This window comes from Pleuronectes platessa, chromosome 14, assembly GCF_947347685.1.
Source record: "Pleuronectes platessa chromosome 14, fPlePla1.1, whole genome shotgun sequence".
Lineage (NCBI taxonomy): Eukaryota > Metazoa > Chordata > Actinopteri > Pleuronectiformes > Pleuronectidae > Pleuronectes > Pleuronectes platessa.
Window position 1 is genome coordinate 9,505,710 of NC_070639.1, and position 17,040 is coordinate 9,522,749.

At 39.3% G+C, this 17,040-nt stretch overlaps 2 protein-coding genes across 13 annotated transcripts in view; one reads left to right on the forward strand and one right to left on the reverse strand.

Moving 5' to 3' along the window:
• LOC128455460 (T-cell surface glycoprotein CD3 zeta chain) lies at positions 1-8,634 on the forward strand. The gene is made up of 7 exons (XM_053439130.1): positions 1-279; positions 2,546-2,637; positions 4,037-4,060; positions 4,205-4,228; positions 4,323-4,382; positions 4,479-4,508; positions 6,729-8,634. The coding sequence occupies exons 2-7, from the start codon at positions 2,548-2,550 to the stop codon at positions 6,801-6,803; spliced, it is 303 nt and encodes a 100-aa protein (XP_053295105.1). The 5' UTR covers positions 1-279; positions 2,546-2,547; the 3' UTR covers positions 6,804-8,634.
• The window catches only part of pou2f1b (POU class 2 homeobox 1b), a 23,157-nt gene continuing 13,955 nt past the window's right edge, over positions 7,839-17,040 (reverse strand). For 8 of the 12 annotated variants that reach the window (XM_053439117.1, XM_053439122.1, XM_053439125.1 and 5 more), the window contains 6 exons: positions 16,827-16,981; positions 16,264-16,443; positions 16,023-16,128; positions 15,586-15,907; positions 15,395-15,471; positions 7,839-14,512 (listed from right to left, as the gene is read on the reverse strand). In XM_053439117.1, the coding sequence (XP_053295092.1) occupies positions 14,265-14,512; positions 15,395-15,471; positions 15,586-15,907; positions 16,023-16,128; positions 16,264-16,443; positions 16,827-16,981 (1,088 nt within the window). In that variant the 3' untranslated portion in view covers positions 7,839-14,264. The remainder of the gene's footprint in view (positions 14,513-15,394; positions 15,472-15,585; positions 15,908-16,022; positions 16,129-16,263; positions 16,444-16,826; positions 16,982-17,040) is intronic. The other 4 variants (XM_053439119.1, XM_053439129.1, XM_053439120.1 and 1 more) reach the window with 3 other exon arrangements.

Below are 17,040 nucleotides of genomic sequence, written 5' to 3' on the forward strand. Positions count from 1 at the left end.
ACACAGTGAGTGAAACTTTCTCTCTGTGGGCGTTCAAGTGTCGAGGCTGCGTGGGGTTTAAACTACATCAAAACCTAGTGTCAGTCCACTGAGCGGCAGTCAGTTCAGCCACTTCCTGTGATCAGAGAGGGGAAAACATTGAACTGGGGCAACAACTAGAGGCAACAGAGTGAGATACACAGAAAGAAAGAGAGAAAAGTGTGTTTTAGTACAGACAAAAGGAGAGAGAGAGAAGTGTGTTTCTGCTGTTTCTGCTCCTGGTGCCTGTTTCCTGTAGAGGTAAGTGAGACAAAGTCATATTTTCCTAAATGGTATTATTGAGTTTAAATGTAAATTGTATTTTAATGTCAAAGAAGGGAAGTCATTTCTCCTGTTAAGTGATAGGAATAAGAATCCTATATTAAAACAGCAAAATTAAACTCCACACAGTTTTGTTTATTGACAACCTCATTTGGAAACTCAGGCCTCCTCTGACAGTCCGGAAAAATCTCTTGTATGCTACCTTTTCAAATCTCTTTAAATCCCTTGATCACTTACTTTTTGCTGAGATAATTTCTGTAGGGATAAATACATTTATTTGCAATCACATCAGATAAAAAATAAGAAAAGAAAGCCGTTGTGGTGTTTGCTGCAGACAATAGCCTTTTATAGTTCGGCTAGACCTAGTTCAAGTTTTGCAAAACGTTTGGAGTTAGGGAATATAATAAGCTATATGTGGAACGCAAGAATAAAATTGAGTTACGGCCGAGTCCACTCTCTTATAATCGCACAACGTTAAATACATCCAATATTTATATCTGGCACAGACATTTAATTTTTCACACCCTATTTATGAAATTAATCTATAATTCCCAGGCAGTGTCAACATAGAAAATAAAATAATGTTCTCCTCTTCCATCCTTTGGGTTTGTGTTGAGCAGAAGTTTGCGAACATCTGATGTTTCCCAGACTTTCTCTTTTATGTCACAGTAATGGAGAGAGAGAAAAATATTTTCCAAGTGATGAAAACCATTTCGGATCCCATCATGTATTGAAGCAGCATTCATCAAGATGAAGGGTTTACAAGAATGTGTGCCTAAATAAATAATCTCCCTCTGGACACTGAGTGAAAACATTAAAAGTTATTCTCCACCGATAAGTTTCCACAGCGACAACATTCATTATTCAATGAATCATTTAACTTTATTTATTAATTTAATTCACATTTGTAACCTATGGCCCTTTTTTAACCTTTGATCGCAGTCTATCTTGTTTCTATGAATCCCAAATAAATATGTTCGCCATGAGACTGACTTAGGAACACTCACTATCCTTTCATAAAGAAACAGCTGTGTGAGTTATAACACTGAAGACATTGTAAGAACAACACCACACTCAGTAGATAACACAACTTCTTTGGTCCGTACCCCACACTTCCATCCAGTTTAAACAAAATCGGTTCATTAGTATTTCCATAATTCTGCTATTAGAAGAAAAGCCTCCCTTATATAAAAACACAACCTCCATAATATAAAAACACAGCCTACTTAATCAGCAATGTCCACAAGACCCCTGTGTTCCCTTTGAGTAGCTTTGGAAGTGGAAAAGTCTAAATTTATTTGACTCTCCTGCATGTTTATTGTATTTAATCTGGTGCCACATTGCTAAATCTCACATTCTAAAAATAACCCTTAGCTAGATGACATCTTGAGAGGATCGAAATGGGACTGAGTGAATCACCACCACTGGCTGTTTTTCTTACAACTTCTCACAGCTTCTTTATTTTTTCCAACCGCAGAGTCATATAAATCCGCCTGTACCTAAACCTGAGAGCCCATCGCACTGACAGGAAGCTGTATACTGATACACATACTCATCTTATTTCCTGTTTCAGAGGTCTTACTCAATCCTCACATGTACCTCACGGTGTTAATATATACAGAATGATATATATATATGTAGACAGAGAGAGAAGGAGAGTATTTATTATTTATATTTTTGATTTATATCATTTTAATTTGATGCAGTCTTATTTCATATTTATCTTTTATATAAGTCAACATGACAACAAGTAGCAGGAATATTAATTAAAATATAAGCATTTATTTTAAAGAAATAAGGTAAAATATGAATAATGACATTTCCCAAAAAACAAATACAAGATATTTAGCCATCATCTGTGGTATCTGGTTTATGTTAATTATGTTTTAAATAAATGTACTTACTAATCCCTGCTCTACCCTCAATCAGCCTTTTTCGTGTATTGTGACACTTGTCACAGTAGAAAAAACAGAGATATAAATAATAAATGAACGATGGCTGAATGGAATCAGAATTATGATTAACCGTGAAGTAACATTAATTTACCTGCTGAGCATGAATAAATACTTTTTGCACTTACTTTTCTCTGAAATGAATGTAGCTGAGGAAATAGTCAACTTTTACTAAGGTAAAACACTGAACCTTAAAAAAAAAGGACTGAAGTATAGTATCTTAATACATCTACAATACTGTTACCTCCATCATATACTTGCAGTTGAGTATTTCTCTTGTGTTTGTTCTGTAGATATGTTCACCGAACCTGTCGTCTGTTTTCTCCTCGACGGGATCCTGATTATTTACTGCATCGTGGTCACTGCATTGTTTTTTAAAGAAAAGGTGAGTTATTATTAGGGCTGTGAAATGATTACAATTTTTAATCAAATTAATCACAGGTTTCTATGGATTAATCATGATTAATCACATTACTGATTTTTTCGGAATATTTTTGTGAAAACAAGATTTATGACATTTAACTTTTCTTTTGTGCTGCAAGTCAGCAGTTCTTCAGCAGTTATCATTGCTTTTCCATATGGAACATTAATATAATCTTCATCCTAAACAGAATTCGGGTTCCTTAGCCATTGTGTGGTTGAATAAAACTTTTTTTTAAAAATTAAACAGAAATTATTTGAGCTTCTTAGCCATAGGATGGTTGACATTTTTTATATTTTTTGTCACACAACCATTAACCACACCATGATACAATCTAATGCCTCTAAAGGCCCTCTTAGCTACTCGGTCTTTAGCCAGTTGGTGAGGCAAACTAACTTGTTCAAATTCTCTGACAGTAAAGCTGACCGCTTCTTTTGCACAATGTGTCCGGCGAGTGAGTCTGGTTTGGCGCATTCCACTTGAACGCCCCTCGCCGACCAACACATGCTTCGCGTTGCGGTGGTTATTGCTACGGTGAAACGATAACGTCTTCTCGCAGAGTGTGCATATCACCTTGGTTTTACTGAATGTTCGATCTTTGTTTTTTTGGAACACGATCTTCCCGTCCAGAAGGTCCTCAGGTTCATCAGAATTATCCATGTTGTTTGTTTGTTTGAAGCTGCCGTCTGACTGCATTAGAGCGGCGACTAGTGCAGAGGCGGCGGAATTGGAAGGTCCTTCTGCGCATGCGTTAAATGCGTTAAAAAAAAAAAAAAGAATTAATCCTGTAATTTAATCATAACGCGTTAACGCGTTATTTTTCACAGCTCTAGTTATTATACATTAGATAGCTGACATTAACTTCAGATTATCAATAAATTGTTAAAATAAATAAATAACACAAATATGGACAGTTAATTCACATATCAACACATTTGAGAAGCTTGAACCATTGAATAGAATTTGATCCAAATTATTTGTTATATTTTCTTATATATATATATGTTAACACCAAATTATACAATATACATCATATTTATCAAATCATGTACATCATATATAAAAACTATATAACTAACTTGTAAATCACTGTAGCTCTAAACTCATTAATCATTTATTTATTTTAGCTTCTCAAATACAAACTTGTGTTGTTGTTTTTTTGTCTTTTCCCTCACTAATAATTAATTTCCATGTTGATCAGATAAAGAATTCAACCCTACTTCATTATCTCGTTCATCAAATAATGTGTTATGGTCATTTGTTTTGATTGACTGTTATTGTTTGAACTTTATTCCATAAAATAGTTCCAAAAAAAATACATATTAAGTGTTTAATAGATTTATTTTTCTTTGTCCATCTGTAGCTCTCATGTGGACCTGTTGAACCTGTGAGTCTCTTTTTTTCAACCCACATTCTTTTTTATTTGTGAAAGTCACTTCAATAATACGAATAATTATTGGCTGCTTCTTAACTGAAATTAAGCATGTCAAATATTTCGATAATTTTTTGTGTATTTCTCCCCAATAAACAGGAAGATAAAGGCCGGATTTATCAGGTAAAGGAGACTCTTATCCCTGCCACACACACAAGATGATGTTAACCTCTGCTGCTGAACTGCATGTTTTATCTATTCATATTTCCCTCTGTAGGAGCTTAGGAGACCGATGGATGCTGATCCGTATGAGATGCTTGAACCATCAAAAAGAAGAGTAAGTCACTTACTCTGTTGATAAAGACTTTTTAAGGTCACCTTTCAACTGTTTAGCCACCTAAACTGTTATCATCGTGTTGTATTCCATCTCTAGAAAAGGGCCAAAAGGAGAAAGAAACCTGAGGTAAGGTGATTTATTCACATAAGAAGAAGTATTTTACAGTTATTCAAATTGTGACATTCAAGTTATCGTATATTCTATGTAGCCGAGAGGTCGATGATGTTGTAGAAGTTGTTGATGATGAAGAAAGGACTCCGAGGACCTAGTACCTTCAGTATAACAAAGTTTATTACACAGAAGTTTCACAGGTCAGGACGGGCATCTAGAAACCCGGAGACATCACACAGCCAAATGGTGAAAATCTGACTTGCAGGGGTCTTACACACAGTTATATAGGGACATTGGTTCCTCCCTTGACTTCAGGTAAATGACGTCCCCTTATGGGATGTTTGACTAAATAAGGGCACATTTTTGTGTCCGAACATGAAGACACATTGGTCAAAAAGATTCCATCCACTAGCTGGTCAAGACAACTCCCTAGGTCAAAGGTCATACCAAAAGGTAGAGTGCAAATAAGATAAACATCTGGAGGACTCTCTGAGAATGTCTGAGTGTCCAGAGGATAGACATCATAAATGTTAACCTGTCATTATATGGTTTAAGCATATACCAACATGTTTTACTCTAACGAATACACGACAAAGTTTATTACACAGAAGTTTCACAGGTCAGGACGGGCATCTAGAAACCCGGAGACATCACACAGCCAAATGGTGAAAATCTGACTTGCAGGGGTCTTACACACAGTTATATAGGGACATTGGTTCCTCCCTTGACTTCAGGTAAATGACGTCCCCTTATGGGATGTTTGACTAAATAAGGGCACATTTTTGTGTCCGAACATGAAGACACATTGGTCAAAAAGATTCCATCCACTAGCTGGTCAAGACAACTCCCTAGGTCAAAGGTCATACCAAAAGGTAGAGTGCAAATAAGATAAACATCTGGAGGACTCTCTGAGAATGTCTGAGTGTCCAGAGGATAGACATCATAAATGTTAACCTGTCATTATATGGTTTAAGCATATACCAACATGTTTTACTCTAACGAATACACGACAAAGTTTATTACACAGAAGTTTCACAGGTCAGGACGGGCATCTAGAAACCCGGAGACATCACACAGCCAAATGGTGAAAATCTGACTTGCAGGGGTCTTACACACAGTTATATAGGGACATTGGTTCCTCCCTTGACTTCAGGTAAATGACGTCCCCTTATGGGATGTTTGACTAAATAAGGGCACATTTTTGTGTCCGAACATGAAGACACATTGGTCAAAAAGATTCCATCCACTAGCTGGTCAAGACAACTCCCTAGGTCAAAGGTCATACCAAAAGGTAGAGTGCAAATAAGATAAACATCTGGAGGACTCTCTGAGAATGTCTGAGTGTCCAGAGGATAGACATCATAAATGTTAACCTGTCATTATGTGGTTTAAGCATATACCAACATGTTTTACTCTAACGAATACACGACAAAGTTTATTACACAGAAGTTTCACAGGTCAGGACGGGCATCTAGAAACCCGGAGACATCACACAGCCAAATGGTGAAAATCTGACTTGCAGGGGTCTTACACACAGTTATATAGGGACATTGGTTCCTCCCTTGACTTCAGGTAAATGACGTCCCCTTATGGGATGTTTGACTAAATAAGGGCACATTTTTGTGTCCGAACATGAAGACACATTGGTCAAAAAGATTCCATCCACTAGCTGGTCAAGACAACTCCCTAGGTCAAAGGTCATACCAAAAGGTAGAGTGCAAATAAGATAAACATCTGGAGGACTCTCTGAGAATGTCTGAGTGTCCAGAGGATAGACATCATAAATGTTAACCTGTCATTATGTGGTTTAAGCATATACCAACATGTTTTACTCTAACGAATACACGACAAAGTAAAATAATGTGTTAGAACCATAAAACTAATCAAGTTTCACTGAACCCTGATCTTGTTTTAATAAAAAGGTAAAGATACATTTTTGGAGATTGAGTCCAATTCTCCCCATTCGCCTTTTTCACATCAAACATTTGGACTTGTCACCAGTTACTTCAATTGTATTGGATTTGGCTGCAGCACTGTTTTCCTCCTGAAACTCCAAATGTCTTTTGTGGACTCAAACACTTAACCCACTCTAGTGGTGAGTGGATAATGGTTGAATTATCCCTTTAAAACAGTGTCTTCTGGTGAACTCTGCTCTGTGGTCAGTGTGAATGGAAACGTGCACATTAAAGTGTGGGACTGATCTTTGTCCATCTCTCACCCTTCGCTCCCCCACAGTCGGCGCAGCCTGGGCAGAGAGATGACGAAACTTTCATCAGCACAGCTCCACCTCCAGCTCAGTCTCCTCCCTGATGTTCTGCATCAGCACTGCTGGGTCAACAGGCTTCACAATTCATTGTAGCTGAGATTAGATTATCATCTGATTAATCAGTCAATTAACAGACAAGCTAAGCGTCTACTATTTTACGATAACATATAACAAAAATATATATATCGAGAGAAATGCAAAATTCTGTGCATCCAGCTTCTAAAATGTGGAAATTTTATGCAATTTGTATGTGATAGTTGGCAGTTTCTTCGCTATTTTCTCACATTGAAGCCTACACACTAAATAAGTAAAGAAAATTAATCAATAGTGATCAATAGATCATTTCTTGTTTGAAGTTTAAAACCATGGTAGCGGCTCATCTGCTTTGAGCAAAACGCCGGTGCTAGCATTTGCAGTTTTGTGGCATTTCAAAAGGTGTATACACATTTAATCAAGGTTCATAAAGCACATTATAATATAGTTGCAAGTAAATATACGAGCACATTAAGTAGTAATTCATAGATTCAGTAGTATTCGAAAACTGAGACATGTCATGTATTATTACACCCATGTTAAACTGTATTGTAATCAATATCTTTAAATACCCCAGCTTTCACAACACAAATTCTTATGAAGAAATATTGTATACAAAAAAATGAATTTACTGTATTTGTATTCAATAAATTTTAAACACACAAATTCCTGTCTAACATTTCTAAAGCCAAATGAACAAATCCAAAAGGGTTTATAACACATTATAGTCTAGTTGTAAGGAGATGTAATATAGTTGGAGAAATGATTTAATATATGGTCTGCAGTTATGTACATTATTACAAATGCAATTTACTGTATTGTCATCGTCTATGTATGTATTTTTAATTCACAATTCCTTGGCTTGCAATTCTATAGACAGCGAGTATAATATAATAACAGATTACAATATGTTTGAGAATATTAGGATCTATTCAGGTACATTATTTAGCTATTTAGCTATTCTTTAGTGAACATGAATTTTGTGGCAATTGATCTGCCTCCGATACGATATGGCGTGACAGAATCCCCAAAAAGCACCCGTCAAATCACTTGGAAAATGGTTTAATGATGTTTACAACAAAAGAGAACTGTACAGTTACAGTAAAAGATTATCTTTATAGGTGTATAAAACAAAACAAACAAAAATACAGCAGACAAATGCATCAAAAACTACAATGTATCCTGTTTCACATAATTAAAACTCCTACACAATCTTTCAGTTCTATGCCGCCATGACGGGAGGCCTTTTTTTTTTTTTTTTTTTATTATTTTTTGTCTTTTTATACGTTGTAGTAAGATCGGAGCAGTGTCCCTCAGTGTTGTAGTCCAGGATGGAAACCAAGACTTTACATTAGAGTCCTGGAAAGTCAATTCTTAATGGACTGCGGAGTAAGAAAAAAGGGAGGAAACAGGGACACATTCCTTAAGATGAACCCAAGTTTCCAAAATGAGTTGTTAATGTTTTACAGAATGCATTTCTTGAGATACAGACTTGTTATGTACATGGTTGGCCTTTTTTTTCCCCTTAGTTTTCTCTGTTTGTTGAAAGCCATGGTCACTTGGGCTGTGAACTGATAATCACACACATGACACACCCAAAAACATACAAAAATACTATATCTTTTACCTACCAAGAGTAAGACAGTTTTGCAATTAGTTCCATGCTGTGACAGAAAAGAGAGATTACAACAAACAAACGAGAAACAGACGCTTTTCACGCAAGTTTTTCTCAGAAATATACCAAAATATACATCTAAGCTTTGGAATTACTGAGGCTAGGACTAAAGCCAGTGCTGGGTTTGTCTCTTAATACACATGCTGCAGGGTGGAAGGGACAGAAAATAGAGAGAGAGATAGATAGAGAGAGAGAGAGAGAGAGAGAGAGAGAGAGAGAGAGAGAGAGACACAGGACAGAGAGATATCTTTGGTATCTGCATTTGTCAAAAGTTAAATATTTGGATTTTTTGCTTTGGGATAGCGCTCGTGAGGTCCTACGGCCGCACGTTAGAGTAAAGCATTGAACAAAGTGTCACTGAAGCCCGTTGGCCCGAGGTCTGAGCCGGAGGGACACAGTCCATGCAGAGTGAAGGACCATGATGCATAGTGTCACAGCTGAACAGAGTCTGTAGTGAAGAGACAATGTCAAAGGAGAGAGCGGAGTGGAAGTGGGAAAGGGAGCAAGAGGAGGAGGGGAAACAGCAGTGAGGTTTAGCGACCGCAGGATGTGTATTCCTGGAGACAACAGGGTAAATGTCCTGGGACTACAGTGTACAGGTGAGGAGGAAGAGACGGACACACTGCGAGAGGCAGGAACAGCATTTTCACCACAGTCCTTGAGATAGAGGGAGGGAGGGATAGAGTGGAGGTGGGGAGCATCCTAGCAACAGGGCTCAAGACAGATAAACATACAGAGTCCTGAGCATGTACAGTGTGCGCAGGATGAACCCTCAGTGTGTATTAACAAACACCACCCAGCTACCAACCGATTGGTTCGTGTCTGTCAGAGAGAAGCCCGCTCAGCTCCCGTTCAAACCCCCGCCGATCCCCGCCCACAGGCACTGAAACCGCTGCACCGGCGAGAGGCCAGAGGGGTTCTTTATTCCGGGCCGATACACATTCGCATGCAATAAAAAGCAAAAACATTTTTTTTTTTTTTTATATTATAATTTGTTTAAAGGTTAATCAAGGTCGTGCAGCAAGGATTTTATTCTGAGCAGTGAGGCGGGGATAGGCGGGAGAGGCTGTCGTTTGTTTACAATCAAGTTAAAGTCTTTGGTTAATGTTGGTACCACAGGGAAGCGAGAGCGGGCTGCGACAGCACACCGTCACGTGGGAAGACGTGAACATACCTGTACCAGGTCAAAGTGGGGGGGAATTAAATAAAACTCAAAAGATTGTCAAACTCAAAAAAAGACTGAGGGGTATTAAAATGCACTTCTACCTACACCATAGCAATCAAGTGGTTAATTTCTATAACAGAGAGCAACATTAACCTGACAAAAACATATAATTTCACCCAATGTTGAAATATATCAGTGTGCAACATAAAGAAAGAAAAACAGCAGACATTCATGAGTACTGGTACATATTCTCCCCCTTGTGGCGAAATCTTCCTCAACTCTTCCCCAAGTACAGGTATGACCGCGTTTCTCCACTGACACAAGTTTGTGTATTTTCATCATTTTTTTGGTGAGATTTTATAAAATATTTATCTTATTTGTTAAGTAGATTAAAGCAGGTTTCACTCAGTCTCGAGTTAGAAATGAGGTATACAACAGCTCCTTTTGTCTTAACGGTGCTCCACGCTGCCCAAGTCAACACGTAAAGACCCGCAAACCAGTGTGGTGAATCAACGTACGGCAACTTGATGGGTGGCCCGATTCACGAAAGCATTATGAAAAATCTCAGAATTACCAACTGAAACCCGAAGTGTCAAAGCAGAATCAGTGGCAAGAAGATCATCAGCTCTTAGCAAAGAAGAACACAAGTAGAACCCAAACTGTAGCTAACCATAAGAAACCAACAACTGGCTTGCTTAAAGGCTCGAGTTGATCAGTAGAGGAACCCCCAACCCTCCCCTGGACAAACAACAAAAAGAAGTATTCCCGTGTCTCACCTCTATTTAAAGCCACTCAAACACCCGCCGGAAGATGGGAAAAATGCACTATAATGGTTTACAGACTACCCTATCTTTTCTCTCTTTGTAAGACATGCTGTCTCTCTCACACACACACACACGCACGCACACACACACACACCCACCTGCTGGAATTATTAGTAAAGCTTTTCTCATAGGTATCATCAACCTGTCTGAGTCACACCTAAAAATCATAGGTAGCAACGTAATCATTCCAAGTGCCAAAAATGCCCAAAGCACACTGTATTTTTTCAGTGAAACAATGCACCAGGTGAGCTCTCTCACACACACACGCACGCACACGCAGCACAACAACGCTACAATGCTCTTGTCCTCTACGTAACAATAAGGCATAAATGATAATGTTAATCTTTGTCAAACTAAGAAAGCCAGTGATCTTGCCCTCTCACACTATTCAACACAATTAAAGGCATAAAGTAATATATATATAAAAAAAGTCAAATGATTGTTAAAGACAGCACAGCAAATCAAGTGTACAATGACTCAACCAAAAAACAAAAGAACCTCTAAAAAGATTTAGATCGGATGCCTCAGAATCTCCTACCAAACCACAGGACCTTTCTGCCAGGAGCATCTGAACCAGACCCCCCCGCTGTGAAGACCTGGTGGATACACGACGGACACCGGTGTCAGCGGCTCACGCTCCGCCAGGGCTTCAGATTTCTTCTCTTACGTTTTTGGTCTCGACGGTTTTGGAAAAAAGAAGAATTACCTTTTTTTCGCACTAATAAAAAAGGTAGATTTAGGGGAGGTTTTTTTTTAGTAAGCATGGTAAACACTACATTCAGTCTTGATAACATACTAGTTCAAATATAAAATATGAATATCTTACAAGTGTTTATATATATATTTATATGTATAGAATTAAGAAAGGTTTGTTTCTCTAATTCTTCAGTCTTTCCTCAGATAAATATTTCAGTAACATCCTATGATACCAATGGTAACTGGTTCATCTTGCGAGCACATGTTCAACTCTTAGTAGCTACGAACAGCACTGGAGCAGGACTGAGTCCTTTCGGCCTGTCGTGGCCTCAAAGACGGGGAAACTGTGAGCAGCCAGACACGCGCCTAGCTGCGAAGAGAAAGGCTTTTACTTTGGCAAGAAGGATCTCAAAATAATAATCAAACCTGGAAATACCCCATAAATAGTAGTACTAGAAAATAGCAGTAGTAGGTTGTCTGTTTTATGTATGGTTCCTATGTGTGGTTTATCAGTATAAACTCTGAATGGTACGCCAGACAGTACTTATACATTCTACACTGGTCTATACACAGAAATGTCAAAGGGTGAACCTTGTGTTTAAGTGCTGCTGAGGTATATTCAGTCAAAGTAAATCGACAACAGAAAAGACATACACAGGAGGAGGATAACAAGAACAAATGTTTGCTGCTTACAGTCTCAGTGATCTGATAGTAATCACTGCAAGCAGAACAATGCTACTTTTGTTTGGGATGTTGTCAAATGTGTAGCACATAGGAGTATTTAGCCTGACTCTGTGTTGGGTACTATCATAGCCTACAGACAGACTAAGGGAGCAGCATATTGTTTCAGAACATGCTGGTTCAAAATGGCGGTGCTGAGAGGAGGTGTAGTACCATCAGATGAACAGATCTATGCATTTACAAAGGTGAGCCCTCTAAGATTAGAGCGTCCAAACCACAAAACCTGCCTAGCACAGGAAGCAGTCATAAAGCTATAGGAAAGCATGCAGACCTTTCAACAGCACAAGTCCACCGGGAGCTTCAGCAGCCAGTTGTTAAAGCTAGGTTTCTAGGATCCTTGTTCAGCAGCACCAAATCAGGAATTATCAGGTGTTGATCGAGGTGAGCGACGAGGGAAATATTTTGCTTTCAGCGGCGTGAAGAAGTAGAGATGAACAGCAACTTGTGTGCTCGCACAGGCACATCAACTACTGAGAAAAACCACTTTGGTTCAAGCTGTTGTTTTTATGGCTGAATATTAGTACAAAACTGAACAGAACCTTTAATTTCTGCTTCAGAAAAGTCCAAAACTGCTACCGAAACGGCCAAAAACTGATTAAAGAAGGAAAACAAGTCGTCCATGGCTCAAAGGAAACCAGAATCACGCGTCAGGGGCCAGAACCCAAAATCAATTTAAAGAGTAAAAAGGGAAATACTTTAAAATGCCCCCAAACCAACAGTCCCTCTCTTTTTGGTCAGTTGTGCTGCCAATTAAACTTTGAGCTATGTGACACTTGGTCAAATAAAAGAAAAAAATAATAAAAAGGTCATCTTTGGAAAATGATCATCAAAATATTGCATTTCTAAGATCTGTTGACAATGAAGAGAGATTCTGTTATCATAAATATATTGACTAGACTAAGCGACACTGACTACACACAGCAATTATTTTAACAAATATTTTTGGTATATCTTAAAGTACGTTAGCCAGCCAAGTGACTGCAGACAAAAAAAAGAAAAGAAAAGAAAGACAGAATTCCATTCCTCCCAAAAAAGGCAGACTGCAGCTCATCATCCAGTTTTTGGTACAGATACTGTGCACAAGTAGATACAACGGTACTAGTATTAAAAAACAAAACAAAACAAAACAAACCACCCACAATACAATAACCTCGCCTACCCAAGCATCACACGTTTAGTATGATGACCATGTCCCGCGACTAGTCCTCCACAAAAAAGACCAGTTAGTCGTAGAGCGTTAACGCTGTTACTGAACTCTCAGCATCTGCCTGAGCTGAAGAGAACGAATGCAGACGTCTACCTTCTACCTCTGAATCCAAACATAATGTACAGTTTTCCACTGGATCAACAACCAAAACGAAATCACCCTTCAGAAACACCATTGCATGTCTGCAGCTCTTTTTTTTTTTAAAGCTCTCAAACATCACGTTTTCAGTCATTTCCTGTCAGTGTCAATGATCCGCACCTAGACCGCCGTTTTACACAAGCTTAGCGGCTACTTCGCCACTTCAGCGTGATGCAAACCTCAGTGTTTCCACAAAGAGAGACTAAAAGAGACACACCTGGTCCCTCCCACCCTTAAAGCAATTATAACCTTTAGATCGGCCACTTATTACTTGTTATTAAAGCCTTATAACCACGATTAAAAAGTGATAGTTAAATCTTAACTTAATATTAGACTTACAAAGTTCTGAAAATGTCAAACAACACTAAAGAAAAAAGAAAAGAAAAAGAAAAGTCTCTAAAATATAACTTTGATATGATTTACATCAAGGCCTGTCCAAAAAACCCAAAATAATTAAAGATGGGGTGTCGACACACAAATCCCCATTAGTGATGATGAACATTGTGATATTAGTAATAAATCTGTTTAGTTTGAACGTTAAAAGAGAAAAATCCTAAAGTTTTTGGTTAGAAGTGTTTCAGAGAAAATTCTGACCTGGAAAGAGGAGGATCGATATATGTATATATATATATATACATACACACACACACACAACACACACACGCGACATGTGAACAGCTTGATGGTGCCGAAGATATTTTCTTCCTGGACACTTTTCAAGGTTCATGAGGAGCGGCAGGCCAACAACAGTGTCCATCTGGCAACTGTGTGTGGGAAAAAACATCCAAGAATCATAAAGGAAAAGAAAGCAAAAAAAAAGCAAAGAGTTAACCTCAACCTCATTTGAGATTCTTTTCTTTTTGGTGGCAGCAAAAGATTAAATAATGATAGATAAAACGGAAAGAATGTGGCGTGGTTAGTGAAGCACAGAGCATATAACGACCTCCCTATTCCCTATATGGTGTGATAAGAGTAGTGCACGACATAAGAAATAGGGCGTTAACTCGGGGTGCAGCCGGACTGGCTTCACTGAGCCTTGGAGGCGGCGGGAATGGTTGAGGCTTGCACAGGCACAGCGGCCGTGGACTGATGGTGAGCGTCGAGCTGCAGCCCCATCCCAGTGGACACCAGGCTGACGGGGTTGTTGAGCAGTGACAGGTTCTGGGGGTTCAGGAAGGTCACCATGTTGTGCCCGTTGCCACCAGAGGTGTTGGCGAACAGCAGGTTATGGCCGTCCAGAGAGGTGATGGGGATTGTGCCATTCGAAGCCAGAGCTGTGGAGAAAGTGAAACAGAATAAGCAAGTGGTGGATTTAGTGTCAGGAGGACAAGATAGTTGAAGGTTCTCACTTAGAGCAGGATTAGTTTTATTCATCATCTAAAACTTTTGACGCACAGCAGGATAAATGTTCATAATTGCAGAAGTAATTTTCCCTCTGAAGGATTAACTCCATGGGCGTGGCCTGACTTATCCACTTTAATATGCAAATGTGATTACTCTTTATTCAATTTCAGATTTTTCTTGTCTGATTTTTTAATGTGTAATTGTATCTGGATATGTTCATCTATATTTGCTCATTTATGTACTCCTCAATTTATTTGTTATTGTATTTATTGATTTTCTAAATCCTAAGACTCAAACATTCTCAAATCTCCAACCCTGAGACTTGAACTGTGCTTCTAGGTGATGATATAATTCATGAAGAGCTGAAATAACAATTATATAAACATATAAACTATGAGAGGCCATTTTATTGGCAGAAACATCCCACCAGTACAGTTTATGAAGCTTACTTTAATATTCCCTCCACACCTACAAACCATCAACTTATGTTTAATTGAATTTGTTCATTGGCTGTGCAGTAACTGGATAAAATCTGTATGAGGACTTTACATGGGTGAGACAGCGGATTTTCTAATTTAACACTGACCATTATGAAATGCTGTATAACGTAAATAAAGTTAATTTCAGCTTCTCATTCAGGTTTTATGCTCATCCTCTACTTTATGCAAGCGTCTTTTTCTCTGAAGAAAGACAAACCATCCAAATGAGATGTTAATAGAAAAACAGTCCAACGTTCCAAAAAGGTTGGGAACCCGAGCTCCATACGGTGCACAGGAAGTGAATTGCAGTATTTTGGTGATATTAGTACACACCTTGAATGGTGGCCAGGGTGCTGTTACTCAAGAAGGCAGGACTGAGGCCACCGGCAGTCAAACTGAGCAGGGCCCCCCTACAGACACAAACATAGATGAAGATCATATAGGTCAAAGAGGAAGAAGAGCAACTAAGCAAGATTAACAGAGGTTAGAATTAGATGTCCAGTTGGACCATGGCCAGTACTAACCCTGGAGGGAACTGGGAGGAGGCCATCAGTCCAGGGTTGAGCCCTGCAGCAGCAGCCATAGCAGCAAAGCTAGCACTGTTGGGTAACTGAGCCCCCTGAAGTGCTGCAGTGAGCCCCGGGGACGCCATTATCACCTGACCATTCCCCAAAGTGGTGGCTATGGATGTCGGGGCCTGGGAAAAGATGGTCGCCTTGTTTTCCGCGATCGTGGACAGAATAGTCTCCGTCTTTAAGGATGGGCTTAAAGACGGAGAGCTGGCTGTGGTGAGCATGGGTGAAGTGGAGATGACAGATGCAGTGTTTGTAGCTCCAGCTGTTGTGCCTTTTGGGGAAATGGATAGAAAATACAAGATATAAAAGTTAACCTTAATTCTATTGTTTTGTGTGATAAGGAAAACACTTTAAAAAAAAGCAAACACACACACACACACACACACCTGTGAAGGTCAAAGTGGAGACATTGGTGCTGGTGAGAGGCATCACTGGGTTTACAGTCAGAGTGGTGGGTGTTGAACTGCTCACAAGGCTTGCTGTGCTGGACACCTGAGCAACAGAACAAGGGGAAGGATTGAAAACACAGTTTCAACATCAATGATCTACAACTACAAAGAAAACATCTCTCCTCCATCTCAAAAACTGGTGTTACAAGTATCATTACGTGTGAGTGGCCAACCTTACCAATGGACTACTGGGGGTATAGATGGATTTGATGGGGGTGCCGCATACTCCACTGCTGGGCGGGTTAATCCTCTTCTCTTTCTGCCGGCGATTGCAGAACCAGACCCGGATCACCTCCTTCTCCATGTTGAGCTGGTCAGCGATCATGGTGATCTCTTCAGAGGTAGGTTTTTGGTTCTGCTTGAAGAGGGCAAAGAAGCCAGGGATTCCCTGTCAGCACTGAGGAGACTAAATGATTTGCTACCTCCATGTCACATATATACTATGATGATTGTACATACTTACAAACTGGTAAAATGCACAAAACTTCCGCCAGGTTTACCAGGTAGCGGGAAAAAACCTTCCCCACCCCAGAACCACTGCTGCTGTACAACCCACCTCCCATTGTGGATCCATTTTAAACAATACTACTGTTTCCAAATGTTCCAAATTTGTCTGTCTTTTGTTTGGAATTTTTGCACAATAAGCAACAAATGGCTTGCCCTAAGTTTTGCTTACTGTGAATAGAAACATACTTCCTGGACAGATCAATATCGGGGACTAAAGGAGTAAGAGTTTCTCACCTCCAGAAAGCTCTTTTCTAAGGCCACTCGGATGTTGGTCTCAATACTAGTCCTCTTCTTCCGTCTGCGGTTAATCCCCTCTATGCCCATGCCTGGGGAGCCAAGAGAACTGGGGCTGGACAGGGCCTGGTCAGATGTCAGGTTCTCTGCACAAACAGCACCGGAACAAAGGAGAGGGAGGGAGGTAAAGACAAGGTACTGAAAAGATACACAA